The sequence below is a fragment of the Myotis myotis genome, unplaced genomic scaffold (assembly GCF_014108235.1).
Source record: "Myotis myotis isolate mMyoMyo1 unplaced genomic scaffold, mMyoMyo1.p scaffold_m19_p_13, whole genome shotgun sequence".
Classification (NCBI taxonomy): Eukaryota; Metazoa; Chordata; class Mammalia; order Chiroptera; family Vespertilionidae; genus Myotis; species Myotis myotis.
Genome location: NW_023416317.1, coordinates 37,461,012 through 37,476,586, shown reverse-complemented (window position 1 = coordinate 37,476,586; position 15,575 = coordinate 37,461,012). Strand labels below are relative to the sequence as shown.

The 15,575-nt window shown below is 37.2% G+C and overlaps 1 protein-coding gene across 1 annotated transcript in view; it reads left to right on the top strand.

Moving 5' to 3' along the window:
• EFHB (EF-hand domain family member B) overlaps positions 1–15,575 on the top strand; it is a 43,477-nt gene that overhangs the window by 16,333 nt on the left and 11,569 nt on the right. Inside the window, exons 6-9 of the mRNA XM_036332724.1 lie at positions 3,002–3,131; positions 9,687–9,770; positions 10,193–10,260; positions 11,656–11,810. Of these exons, the coding sequence (XP_036188617.1) occupies positions 3,002–3,131; positions 9,687–9,770; positions 10,193–10,260; positions 11,656–11,810 (437 nt within the window). The remainder of the gene's footprint in view (positions 1–3,001; positions 3,132–9,686; positions 9,771–10,192; positions 10,261–11,655; positions 11,811–15,575) is intronic.

The following is a 15,575-nucleotide window of genomic DNA, read 5'->3' as shown; positions in this document are numbered from 1 at the left end:
ACTCTAGCTCATCTTTTAGGCCTTGGGTATTTTAATTGTCCTATTAACATCTATTCTAGTCTCTTAAATGGGGATAATAATATTGTAAGGATTAAGTGAATGCTTGCAAAAGACTTAGCATAGTGCCTGGAATATGGTAAAAGCTCAATAGGTATTAGTATTAAGTCATTTTGATTAATAGTAACCCTATTACTGGAATTATTCTACAGCACAGCTGAAAGGCATTAGATGTTTATAGTGCTATAAAACACAACTTAATTGTTAATGTGTTGATGTTAAGTAGAATCGTGATATGATAGAGGGTTGAGAATTAGACTCAGCTATATGTCCTGAGAAAGCTGCTAAATTGTGAATGATTCATGAACTCAACTTCCATTAGCTAGAAGCAAGACTCTCCCTTGATTGCAGCTCAAGGCACCTCTCTCCCTTGCTCCTTCTTTATTTCTTTACTTTTTCTCCTCCATCTTACTCCCAGTCTATGGTCTTCCTTTTAAACTTTCTTCATAGCTGGGACTTGTATCCTCTGCCATTCTCTTCTTTCATGACCAATCTCTGCTGGTTCCTACACTCTAACAGGATCCCAGTCTTAAGATTGTCTCTACCTTGCTGTTCAGACAGCCACTTCTGCCACCCGCTTGGTCACCATGTTCCTTCTCACAACCTCGACTTCTCTATCTCCACCCCCTCTACTTTCTGACTCTCTCCCTCCCTTTCTTCCTTTCCTCCCTCTAGTCCTCTCTTCCTTTTTTCCTCCTTCCCTCCCTTCCTTTCTTGCGAAAATATTTTATTTACTTTTTGGAAAAAGTTTAGCATCTCTCACACAATCTAATCTAATGCCTTATAGTTGTTTTAAAAAGAACTGTTTGAATGAATGTATATAGACAGCCTACAATGAGATATCTTACTAGATGCATTTAGCAATTGGAGGTAAATGAATGTAGATTAAAAAAATATATTTTGAAGAACTTAACTTCATTTGCTGATTTTTACAGATGTTTCATTAGCCTCTTGAAAAGTCATGAAATCCAATATTTTTTTTCTTTTTTTTTTTAAATATATTTTATTGATTTTTTACAGAGAGGAAGGTAGAGAGATAGAGAGTTAGAAACATCGATGAGAGAGAAACATTGATCAGCTGCCTCCTGCACATCTCCCACTGGGGATGTGTCTGCAACCCAGGTACATGCCCCTGACCGGAATCGAACCTGGGACCTTTCAGTCCGCAGGCCGACGCTCTATCCACTGAGCCAAACCGGTTTCGGCATGAAATCCAATATTTTAAATATTGTTCTTATTTTTTTCATGATGAAATTATTTATATTTTCATTATAAAAATACATAATATTGTGCATAATTTAAATATAAAAAATGATGAAAAAGTAAATGTAACCTTGAAATCCCATTCAACCAGAGATGACTACAGTTTTTATATTAAACATCTTTCTAATCCACTATTCATAGAGCTATCTTTAGTTAAATGTGATCTTATTCTCAATGCTTTTGGGGAATCTGCTATATAACATAAAGCATTAAACATATTTTTTAACTTAATATGTTAAGCACACTATTCAATAGATACACTCCTACAACTTCTTTTAAATACACTTAATTTAAATAATTACTGAAGTAATAGGTATTTCTTTTATAAATTGCAAGCTATAGAGAAATACAGAAAGCACAATGAAAATCTCCCACAGTTCTCAATCTTGCACAGATGATACTCTCATAGCTGTATTTGCTCATTCATATATGAGTATATGTGTGTATTTTGCTCTGTATATATGTTTTTTCCTATTTGCTTTCTCTCCCATTGTATGAAATCTTGGTTATCTTTTCATGTGCATTTCAATATTATATTTTTCAATATTAAAAATATTGCTTATATATCTTTGTGACTATGGTCTATTTCCTTAGGATACATTCCTATATTTCTGAGCATCTGAAATTTTCACTCTTAAGCCTAACTGTTCTCCTGATAGCTTCCCCAATTTGCCCTCACACCCACAGAATATGAAAATTTTCACTTCCCCACATCTTCCCATATAGTGAGTTTGCCAATCTTTTTCTTCTTTTTTTAAATACTCACCCAAGGATATTTGCCCATTGATTTTTAGAGAGAGATGAAGAGAGAGGGGGAAACAGAAATATCGATGTGAGAGAAACACATTGATTGGTTGCCTCCTGCAGGAGCCCCCAACCAGGAGGACTGGAGAGGAGCCTGCAACCAAGGTACATGTCCTTGACCGGAATCAAACTGGGCCAACGCTCCGTCCACTGAGCCAAACTGGTTAGGGCCAATCTTCTTTATTGTTACTTAACTGAGAGACCAATTATAATTTCACATGATTGTTTTTCTTTACATTATTTGGGTTACTAGTGAGTCTGAATATCTTCTCTCCATTATATCTTAACCTTTGAGCTAATCTCTAGTTTCAGTCTCACTTTCTAATCTAGAAATAGAAACTAATGCTACATTTTGACTTGAAAAGAAAAAACCACAGTATTAGATCTTCAATATAAAGACCTCCCTGTTGTGTTCTCTGCTCTCAATCACCCTTTGAACGTTTCTAATATGAGATACATGATTTTAGTGAACTGTGAGGGTTTCAGTGTTCTCATGTCACTAAATCTCAGTGAAAGCAAGTACAGAACACCAACCTCTCTGATCTTAGCATAATAGGAAGGACTCCTGGGACCTCAGAGCATTGCCCAACCTCCCCAATCTTCAGGATTCCTGTAATGTTAATTGGGTCTGCATTTTTCATCATGTGCTGCCTACTTTCCAAATATTAACACAAGGAACTCTTGTCCACCAGTCTCCTACTTCACATGGGAGAACTCTTCTGTCATCTGTTGCCTAATATGTGCAGGTCTCTGCACTGTTACAGTTTCATTCTTTGTTCCACTCTCATTTTCAATGTCAATGAGAACATAATGTGCTTCCTTCAAGATAAGGTTATTTGTATTGCAGAAGTCAGAAGTCTCCCCTTTCTTTTTGCAGGAGAAGCAAAGAACCGAAAGTATAACCCATCAACTTTCCATAGGTTTAACCTGTACGGGGCCCCAACACCACATTTTAATGATGGACGAACCATGGCAAAAAGTTTATATTGGCTCCATGAATTACAAATGTAAGTTTAATTATATTGTATCCTGGGACAAGTGTTAGATATATGACCTATGGACTTAAAGAAAAGTTTATTTTTATTTATTTAAATTTTCTTATTGATTTGAGAGAGAGAGAGAGAGAGAGAGAGAGAGAGAGAGACATTGATTTGTTGTTCCACTTATTTATGCATTCATTGGTTGCTTCTTATATGTGCCCTGACGGGGGATAGAACCTGAAACCTTGTCATATCAGGACAACTCTCTAATCAACTGAGCTAGGGCTAATTTATTTTTTGAAGAGGTAATACAATGATATGTTTCAGACATAAAATTAATAGAAAAGATATAGTGATGTATCTTCCAAATTGACCAGATCCCCCATAGATAATCATGATAATGTGTGTGTGTGTGTATGTGTGTGTGTGTGTGTGTGTGTGTGTGTGTGTGTAAGTATATATCACTCTAAAATTACTTGGTGATTGTACAAGCAAATATAAAGACATGTATGAATGTTTTTGATCTATGGGATCAACTCTATTGATGTTTCTTAAAGATAATGGGTTTTTAAATCTCTACAAAGATAGCCATGTCACATATAATTGACCAGTCCTTTTATCATTCATCTTTGTTTAATAGTTATTTGAGCCCAACTGATGTGGTTCAGTGGTTGAATATTGACCTAAGAACCAGGATGTCATGGTTAGATTCCTGGTCAGGGCACATGCCCAGGTTTCAGGTTTGGTCACCAGTGGGGAGCAAGCAGGAGGCAGCTGATCAATGATTCTCTCTCATCGTTGATGTTTCTATCTCTCTCCCTCTCCCTTCCTCTCTGAAATCAATAAAAATATATCTTAAAAAATAGTTATTTGAGCACCTGAGCATCTGACTTATTCTTGTAGACTGTGATCTTTTTATGCCTTCATTCTATATATGACTACTTCCCTAGAAAATGAAAATAAGCATTTTTAGTTTTTCATAACCTGTGTTAAGCTTTATATCTAAGCTAACACTTAAATAGTGGGAGATTACTCGTAGAAATCCATATTTTCTACTATGCTTAAAATATCAGAAGATTGAGAGGGGACATATGCAATATTTTCAATAATAAATTTTTAATGAAAAAAAAAAGCAGAGACAATAAAAAAAATTAACAGAAGATAGGAAATACTGGTCTAGTGGGTTGAAAAGGTATGTCCAGACAATTCCCAGAACCTCTGAATGTTACCTTATGTGGGAAAAGGGTCTTTGTAAATATAATTAGATTAAGACTCTTGAGATGAAGAGATCATTTTGGAATATGTGGATGGGCCCGGAATCCAATGACAAGTGTTCTTATATAAGGAAAGGCAGAGGGAGATTTGAGACTGAAGAGAAGGCACACAGAGGAGAAGGTGAAGTGAACATGGAGGAGGAGATTGGAGTGATGTGGCCTGAAGCCAGCGAAGGCCTAAGAATGCCAGCAGCCTCCGGTGTTGGAAGAAGCAATGAATAGATTCTCCCCTAGAACCTTTGGAAGGAATGTGGTCTTACTGACACCTTGCTTTTAGACTTTTGAAGCCTTTGGAACTCTTGAGAGGATACACTTGTTTTAAGCCACAAATTGTGGTAGTATTACCTTTTTTATAGCAACTACAGGAAACTAATATACTGGGCCTGCACATCTATATATCAGCAGTGGGAGTGGATTCATTTTGCCTTCTGCCCTCTTTAAAGGACAGACTGAACCTACAAGTTTCCAGGCTCCAGTGTGGACACAAAGTTGCATTCCCACAACTTGTGACCCAACCTGCCTCACTCAGTTGCCCCTCTGTTCTCGGTGGTAACACCCCCTCCCAGTTACAGAGGCAAAGTGCTAAGTATTTTATATATTGTTAAATTAATCCTACCAACAACTCCATGGGGTAGGTGTACTATAATTTTAATTTTTCCCATTTTACAGATGAAGAAACTGAGGTACAAAGAATTATATCATTTGCCTAAGATCATGTAGCTAAGAAGTACTAGGGTTAGGAATGAAACCCAGGCAGTGTGACTATACCAGATTTATTTGCCCTTGATTCTATGATAACAGATTTGAAATAATGATTTCCATTCCTTTTCCACTTCTTAGTTATATGAGTTTCTGATACTTGAATTATTCAAAACAATAATGATAAAATTCAAACACTAAATAAATTCTTACAATATTATAGTAAACCCTTATGGAATAGTTTTCTTTTGGGTATAGGAGAAAAGTTTATATGACAAATATTCATTAATTTATCATTATTTAAGTGGTTAAACCATACATAAAGGAAAACATGAAGAAATTATTGAAATATTTAAGGACTTTAGATACTTATAAGGAAGTATAACAAAAATTGATAATTAAAGGGAGATGACAAATATGATTTATTCAGTTATGAAAGCTTAGAAGTAGAAACCTATCAATTTTTAAAATACATTAAATAAACACATTAACAACAATGTAGTTCTTAAGAATGTCCTAAGAACAGAGCCTTTGGGTCATTAATAAGGACATATTTATTAATGATTTGGGATAGTCATAGGTAAATACACTGAGTACTCCAAAAACTAGGGCAAGCCCTAGCTGGTTTGGCTCAGTGGATAGAGTGTCGGCCTGCGGACTGAAGGATTCCGGGTTCGATTCTGGTCAAGGGCACATGCTCAGGTTTCAGGCTTGGTCCCCAGTGTGGGGCATGCAGGAGGCAGACGATCAATGATTCTCTCTCATCATTGATGTTTCTCTCTCTCTCTCTCCCTCTCCTGTCCTCTTTGAAATCAATAAAAATATATTTTAGCCGAAACCGGTTTGGCTCAGTGGATCGAGCATCGGCCTGCGGACTGAAAGGTCCCAGGTTCGATTCCGGTCAAGGGCATGTACCTGGGTTGCGGGCATATCCCCAGTAGGAGATGTGCAGGAGGCAGCTGATCGATGTTTCTCTCTCATCAATGTTTCTAACTCTCTATCTCTCTCCCTCCCTCTCTGTAAAAAATCAATAAAATATATTTAAAAAAATATATATATATTTTTAAAAAACCTAGGGCAATGTTATATGTTAATTACATCTCAATACAAAATAACTGAATTTATAAAAGCAGGCAATAAGTAGGGTACATTTATCTCCAGTTTGTGTCTATCCAAGAGGAAACATTGTTTATAGAACAATGTTTTATTTGATCATAATTTTTGTATTTTGAAACGTAATTGGAAAATTATTGCTAAAATAATAGAGCATTTATTCCTTCAATTGGTTGGATTTTTAAAAAGAACTCACTACTTTTCAATGTGATTTCTAGTATAAACTTGGAATTAAGCATGTTTGTTTATATTTTAAGGCATCTGAATTTTATATGTACTATTTTAAAAATATATATATTTTTATTGATTTCAGAGAGGAAGGGGAAGAGAGAGAGAGAGAGAGAGAGAGAGAGAGGAACATCAATGATGAGAGAGAATCATTGATCAGCTGCCTCCTGCACACCCTACTGGGGAATTGAACCCACAATCCAGGCATCAAATCGTGACCTCCTGGTTCATAGGTTGGTGCTCAACCACTGAGCCATGCCGGCTGGGCTATATGTACTATTTTAACATAAATTTGGTTTACTCTTAACTTTTAAGGGATATATTTCCTCTGTAAAACTACCTCTATCTGTATTTTGTTTATGCCTTTGGTTTGAAGAATCAGTTAGAATCTTCAAATAGTAAGTGTATGTATATGTGTGTGTGTATGAAAAATCTTACTGGCATGCAAAGGACTTTATTCTGAGTTGATCAGTGAATGCTGTGAGGTTGTGTGATAATGTTACAATTATTGATATTCTGACTGAAATGGCTTCTCACAGGTACTTTCTGATTCTCCCAGAAACATAATCCAGGCACTATTAGACTGGAGAGAGTAGACTCTGTGATTTATATACTAACCCTTATCATTCTTCCATGTTCCTAATTATGTCTTTTGGAGCTGGTTTTTAGATTGGCAACTTTATTTATTTCAAATTATGGCCTTTAAACTTCCATTGATTTATTCTGACTGTTACCTGTATTTGTTTTCCCTTCTTTTTTTTTTTTTTTTAATATATTTTATGGATTTTTCACAGAGAGGAAGGGAAAGGGATAGAGAGTTAGAAACATCGATCAGCTGCCTCCTGCACGCCCCCAACTGGGGACGTGACCACAACCAAGGCACATGCCCTTGACCGGAATCGAACCTGGGACCCTTCTGTCTGCAGGCCGACGCTCCATCCACTGAGCCAAACCGGTTAGGGCTCCCTTCTTTTTGAACTAATGGAAAGTAAATAAAGAAGTAAGAAGTGAATTACTTTATATTTCATCTTTTGTTTCTCCACAGAGTGTCGCTCTTCTCCAGAAATTTATTCAGCTTGATATTTCTATAGCACAGGAAATAGTTTTAAAAGAAAATGAAATTTAAGAATTTTATATTCGTTGTTTTAAGTCTTGAGCAAAACAATAGAGGATTTATTAATTCTAATGTTAATGAATAGTAGTGTTCTAATTTTACAGTTCTCAAAAGAAATCTTATTCATTTAATCACAATGAAGTAACAAAATTATATTACAGAAAATTGGCAAAATAAAATCACCCATAGTTTTGTCACTTTAATTCAGCCATTATTTTTAATGTATTTTTTTCTAGTGTGGCTTCCTGTGTAGTTTTTTGCATAAGTTTGATCAGAGTGCAACCTCATTCTTTATTCTTTTTCACTTAACATCAAATAATTTTATATTGCTGTGTATTCTTAATAACCAACATTTAAACTGCAGGCAATATTCCTTTTAATATGACATAATATAATCACCCTTGATAATCGAATATTTAGATTCTTTTTGCATTATAGTCAATGAGGCTACAAACATTTTTATAAATATAACTTCTCTATATTTTTAATTGTTATGTGGATTATCTTCTTATGATTGGTTCCCAGAGGTAGATTAAAAAAAGAGAATGAACGTTTTTATGCTTTTTGAATCATATTACCAAATTATTTCCAAAAGGATTATAGCAATTTGCACTAGAAATCTGCAAGAGTTTTACCATTCACTTTGCCCATGTTGAATATTTTCTTTCTCTATCTCTCTGTCTCACTCTGTCTCTCTTTATGTCTCTCTCTCTCTCTCTCTCTCTCTATATATATATATATATATATGCTAGTGTACTATGTTAAAAGTAGTACTTTGTTGTTTTTACTTTACGTTCTTTCATTACTAGATAGTATTATAATTTCTCTATATTTTACTTACTAGATGTGAGTTAATTGTTTATATTATTTATTTATTTAATGCTTAATTTTCTTTTAGCAATTTTAAAAGTTAGACACCTTGGTTTTGTTCATTGAAAACAAATTGAAGTCTGCTTTCTTATTCTTTCATTAAAATTTCAGATTGTGCCCTAGCCGGCTTGGCTCAGTGGATAGAGTGTCGGCCTGAAGGGTCCCAGGTTCGATTCTGGCCAGGGGTGCATGCCTGGGCTGCAGGCTCGATCCCCAGTGGGGGGTGTGCGGGAGGCAGCCAACTGATGATTCTCTCTCATCATTGATGTTTCTATCTCTCTCTCCTTCTCCCTTCCTCTCTGAAATCAATAAAGAAATATATTTAAAAATATTTCAGATTGTATTATTAACTTACCTTTATAATCTATATATATAAAAGGCTAACATGCTAAGTGTCCGACTGTCCGGGTAATGATGTCACGTAGCAATGCCTGGCTTTCTCTTTCTAGTGACTAGCCTCTTTGCAATTTCTTCAGCCCAGGTGGAAACATTTCACACTTTAACCAAATGTCTGTGAAGCATTTTCTCATGACTCATCTCATTTGATCCTCACAGAAGTCCTGGAATAGATAGATAGGAGACTCAGTGGAATCCTGTTTCTTTTCATTAGCTGGAAAATGGAGATTTAGAAAGCTTAGAAACTTGAAAAGAAGTAAGAAATAGTGGACCTTGAAAATGACTTCAGATTTTCTCACTGTGCAGAATATAGTCAAACACTGCTGCAGTTAAATATTTTACCCTTTGTTCTTCCTGCGTGATCTACAATAATAATCTGCTCGTGTTGATATTTACTGCTGTGTTGCTGACAATTACCTGAAAGAGAAGTTGGGGTGCTTGCTTCACTGGGCTGGAAAAAGTTTAGCTATATCGGAAAGCAGGTCTTATTAAGCAAGTTTATTCAGTACTATAAAAGGCTAAGTTGACTCGCACATGTGCAATACATATAAAGCTCTTGCTGGAGCCAATCACACGCATGTGTTTTGATCTGTCATTGTCAATCGAATTTGGTTGACACTCCTATTATAGAAAAAGGGCGAATAGCAATATTAAAATATTTCTTCTAATTGATTTCCTTTCAATGTGCATAAATTCGTGCACCGGGCCACTAGTAGAATGATAGATGAATGAGCATAGAGCTTTCTTTTTAGCATATGATTTATTTTGAAACTGGATTTATTTTCCCAATGGCCTGAAGTATACTATGATTTTCCTTACCATATGTATATTTGGCAGCCAAGAATACTTTAGGTGATGGAGATAACTGACAATTTTCTAATTTTGTAGGAAAAGAGGAGCTAAGGTTGTATCCAAGAGAATTGATGATTTCAAAGAAAAGTTTCAACATAAACTTGGAAGAGTCTTTGATCCGTAAGTTAATGATTAACTTCGAATCGCGAGTGTCTGTAGATTGAATTTTAACAGTACTCTTGTGGCAAATGTTGGCTTGTGTTCTATTTGTTTCTATCTATTAAATAAGAAAGCCATCCTTGTGTGTTTATCTGTCAGCTTCCTCGGGGCCTGTGGTTGCAGGAAAGTGCTGAGTTCTCCGGGATGGAGAGCCATTTGGAGAAGAGGGAGGGAGAACTTGGTGTAAAGCTTTATTTCATTTTAACTTATTGTGGTACATTTTCCTCTCTCTTCCCTGTCTCTGGAGACCGTCTGTTTGATAACGTCATAGTTTGGTTATAGGAGAAAATATGGGCTATTAAAAACATATGGCAAACATATTTTAAATTCCAGGGATGCCATGTGGTGGGTATTTTAACTAAAGGGTTTGTTTTCTTGGATAGCATTGCAGAAACAATGAATGTTCATCCGGACCACACATTTGGAGCTTGTCTCCGTCCTGACGACTATGGTAAATATACAGACTTTCTCTTTACAAAACAAACAACAACCCCCCCGCCCCAGCCTCCCCCCCCCCCCCCCCCACGCACAACGTTATACAGTTAAGTTCACCAGCTCCTCTCAAAGCTTCTAATTTTAGAGGTTTTGTCGAAACAGGTTTGGCTCAGTGGATAGAGTGTCAGCCTGCGGACTGAAAGGTCCCAGGTTCGATTCCGGTCAAGGGCATGTACCTGGGTTGTGGGCACATCCCGGTGGGGGATGTGCAGGAGGCGGCTGATCGATGTTCCTCTCTCATCGGTGTTTCTGACTCTCTATCTCTCTCCCTTCCTCTCTGTAAAAAAATCAATAAAATATATTTAATTTTAGAGGCTTAAAATATCATATGAATATTAATAAGAAAAGTTTGTAACACAAAAAAGAAAAAAAGTTTTTTGTGTCATGTTTGAAATAGGCACAAATTAAAGCCGTTGTAATGAATATCTTCAGTCAATTAGGGCTCACAATTTTATTTAGAAAATACATATGGCCTGTATTAAACAAGCCAAAGTGAGGTGAGGCAGCCTTTTACTGAATCAAATACAGTGGGGCCTTGTAGTATTGTATTGGCCGTTGCTACTCTTAGTTAATGAGACTGTGGATGGGGTAGGGGTGTTGGTAGTGGTATAGGGAGAAGCAGGACTGGGAAATGGGAACTTGATCTGCAGACTGAAGGTGGACTAGAAACCCATATTAGGGGGGAGTAGGGAATTTGAGTCTAGTTTTTAAAAAAAAAATGTTTTTATTGATTTCAGGGAAAGGGAGAGAGAGATAGAAACATCAATGATGAGAGAATTATTGATCAGCTGCCTCCTGCATGCCCCCTACTGGGGATCGAGCCCAAAACCCAGGCATGTGCCCTGACCGGTAATTGAACTGTGACCTCCCGGTTCATGGGTTGATGCTCAACCACTGAGCCACACCAGCCAGGCTTGAGAACAGTTTTAACAGGGGCTCCCAGAGGTTCAGCCATCTCTGAGGCATATAGAGTGGCCCCCACATGAAATCAGCCCCAGCTTTTCAGTCCTCAGCATTGCAGCCGAATATCTGCGGAGAGGCAGTCAGGCCTCCACTGTCATTGGAAATGACTAGACAGCTGAGCAGGGCTAATGATGCCCCCACAAAATTTATTTCTTCAGATTTTGTTTTCATTGAACAGAGAAGTCACATAAAACAGAAATATTAGTTTTTGTCCATTACTTCATGTACTTTTTTATACACAAGATTTTGTCATGCTGGATCATAGTGTTGGAGTTAGGTAGATTTTTCATTCATGGAAGTTGTTTGATCACTCTCTTTCTTTAGCATGAGAATACTAATGACAAACTTTATATTCAGATAAAAAGACTTTTCTCCCCCTCCTCAATAGGCTCTGATGATCTCATCTATAATAGACTCCCGAGTGAATATCTTCGAGGCAAGGATAGGGAGCGAGCCATGGTTGCAGCAGTTCGTCATCACTTGAAGAACGTTAACTGCGAAAGGTTTGACTCTTTGGTGACAGCCTTCAGGCACTATGACAAGGCCAGTAGCAGAGCAGAGCTTTTTGGTTTGTGCATAGGCTTCCAGATCCCTGCAGATGGGTGCAGAACAGGGGCCAGGGAACTATAGCCTGTGGGTCAAATCCAGTCCACCTCCTGTTTTAGTAAATAGGCTTCCATGCCCATGTGTTTTGAGTATTGTCTGTGGCTGCTTTTGCACTACAAATGCACAGTAGTGCATCAGAGACTGCCTGGCCTACAAAACATACAATATATACTTTTTGGTCCTTGACAGAAAAAAATGTTCTGACCTTTGCAGTGGTTGTCAAAGTGTGGTTCTTTACCACCATTGCTATCACTTGGGAATGTGTTTAAAATGCACATTGCAACACCCATCCCAGACCTACTGAATTAGGAACTCAGGGGTGGGGCCTAGCAACTGTGCTTTAACAAGCCCTTCAAGTGATTCTGATGCACATTCACGTTTGAGAGCCATTGATGTAGATTATTTAACTAGAGTGTGCTGGGAGCAATGGGAGGGAAGCACCGTGGAACCCTGGCGAAGACTCCTGAGGTAGAGACAATCTACATCTAAATCTGAATATGTACACACAGTACTGTCAGTCTAGGTCAGTGGTTCTCAACCTTGGCTGCACATTAGAATCACCTGGGAATCTTTTTAAAATCCTGATTTCATGGGCCTAGAAATCAGGATTTTAAAAAGATTCCCAGGTGATTCTAATGTGCAGCCAAGGTTGAGAACCACTGGTCTAGGTCCATGTCACACTTAGAATGTCTCTCCCCTGGGGGAGCAGGGTGCGGTTTCAGTTTTGAGATGGCAAGACCATTCAATTTTCAAGTTACTCTAAATTTTATCCTTTGATAAAGTAGATCAATCTAGAGCTGTGGGATTACCTGACATCATTATAGGTCATCAGAGGATTGCTTTACCAAGCTGCTTGCCTTTAGGTTATACCAAGGAACACTATTATATAAACTGCTTACGAGGCCATGGTACATTTTTGTTCTTATGTCCACGAGACTATTTATTTTTGTCATGTGCACTCTCTTTATAAGGAAATCCTGTCTTTCCACAGGTAATAACTGTGCTTCATCTAAGTATTTGGTTTGTCTTTACCTTATGAACAACACAAATTTTGCATTAATTGTCCAGACCTTTTTGACTAGGCCACCAGGAAGCTCAGAGCCAATTCAATGAAACTCATCTAGTTTGTGAATATGATCTCATAGCATACATGTTGTATGATCTTTTTATTCAAGTTTCATCTTAATTTTTTCCATCCTTATATTCTCTTTGCTTTGATTTCCTCACTTTTATTTTGGTTCTGTTTTTATTTTGTACTTATTTTTATTAATTGTATTTATTTTTCTAGGCAGTCTAGCAACCATTTTAGAATGATTCTAATATAAACAAATAAAAGTTTATAAATAAGTCTGTGATAATGTGGTGTATCATCTTGATATGAGAAGAAAAAAGAACAGAATAATTTTAGTTTATCTCAAAAGGAAAAATATAATATTCCTATTTTTCTTCCTCTGTTGAGTATAGTTTTTTAAAAAATATATATTTTATTGATTTTTTACAGAGAGGAAGGGAGAGGGATAGAGAGTTAGAAACATCAATGAGAGAGAAACATTGATCAGCTGCCTCCTGCACACCCCCTACTGGGGATGTGCCCACAACCAAGGTACATGCCCTTGACCAGAATTGAACCTGGGGCCCTTCAGTCCGCAGGCTGACGCTCTATCCACTGAGCCAAACCGGTTAGGGCAAGTTGAGTATAGTTTTGAGAAAGTTACACTTCATAATTTTTTATCTTAAAAGAATCTTAATCACTCATAGGCTAATTAATTTTAAGTCCATTCATTTTATTTGTTTTTAGATTAGGGCCTGTGTACCTGTGTTGTCCTAATGCATAAAAAGTGGGTTAATATTCTCATTTAGGTGTGTACTGATTATGTAGGGACACACACCAACCAGTCATCAATTACACTTCTCACATAGTTGTGTTTAAAGAAAAGAGAAGTATTCAACAGTTTCTCTGGTTTTTCAGTAGAGACCAATTGCTATTTACAGGTAATTTAAAAATGATTCTTCAGAATTAAAATATGTAAGCTAAAATAAATACATTTTAAGCTTAACTCAAATCCAAGTTATTTTACAAAGATGGTATCCGGGGAAATTTATGTAGCAGTGATATGAATAAGAAAACCTGCCCATACGTAGTGCTCTGCTTTTAAAAACTTCTTCATTTTAAATGTAATTATAGGCAAGATGATCATCTTAATAGATGTTGATTATCTTAGTGAACCACCAGGCATACTCCTTATGATACAATTAAATTAAGCAGAGAGGAAATTACTGAGAATTATTTAATGCTGATACACCTTTTAAATAGTAAATTTTTAATATGTGTAATGTAGTGCTCAGTGTCCTTGAGGAGCTTTTTTTCTGAGAGAGTAATAAGATGTGGGTCTTCCTACTACAGCTGTAGGATAATTTTTGATTATTTGAATTTTCTATCGTTGAACGTCCTTTTTAAAATTAATTAATTAATTAATTAATTATAGTGGTTTTTTTTTTGTTTTTTTTTAATATATTTTATTGATTTTTTACAGAGAAGAAGGGACAGGGATAGAAAGTCAGAAACATCGATGAGAGAGATCCATCAGCTGCCTCCTGCACGCCCCCCAGTGGGGACGTGCCTGCAACCACGGTACATGCCCTTGACCGGAATCGAACCCGGGACCCTTGAGTCCGCAGGCCGACGCTCTATCCACTGAGCCAAACCGGTTCAGCTGGTTTTTTTTTTTTTCTTTTTTCTGTTAATCCTCACCAAGGACAATTTTCCATTGAATTTTTTTTAAGAGAGTGGAAGGGGAAGAGATAGAGAGGGGGAAACATCGATGTGAGAGAGACACATTGATTGGTTGCCTCCTCCTCCCCTCCCCCCAGCTGGGCTGGGGATGGAGCCTGCAACCCCAGTAGATGCCCTTGACTGGAATCAAACCTATGATCCTTCAGTCTGTGGGCCGATGCTCTATCCATTGAGCCAAATCGGCTAGGGCTTGAATGCCCATTTTTAATTTAATGCCAAAACAAAACTAACAAGATATTCTTTCCTAAATGAATCTTCTTGGCTTAGAGGGTTAATTCTGTTATTTATTGAGCACACAATACATCAGACATTATTCTGGAAAATGTGTAGACTTTCCATTTAGGGAACTTAAAATCTAGAGGGTGGAAAATGCATCATGTCCAAGAACGGTCACAACAGAGTCCCACATTTTCAAAATTAGGCCAATGTAATTCTCACTCCTTTTATTCTAATTATTATCCAGGAAGTAGCTGAGATGGGATGGATTCCTTTTGGGGGGCAGCTGCATTCAGAGACAAACTGCTTTACTGTAAGATGTATGAGCAGGAGCTGATAGGGAAGGTAGTCTATTTTTGAGGCTATTCCAAAGCTCAGGTGGCTGTGGATGGTTGAGAGCAGGAATGGTTCATTGAATACCTTGCTGAACAGCTGATTGTTGAGTTGCTTTTGGGCTATAAGGCACAGCACTGTCAGACTGAAAATGGTCCAGAAAGCAAAACACATGACTCAGATAAATTTCATGGGCCATTCTATTGCGACTGGAGCTGGTTGATTAGGCATAGCCGTTCCATAACTTGAAAATGTGTCAACAGTGGTGAGACACCATTCATAACTCTGAGAGGGGACAAAGGTCAGCCTGCCAGGAGCATGGAGCAATGTCTTGTGTGCAATGTGTCCCCCCGCATCAT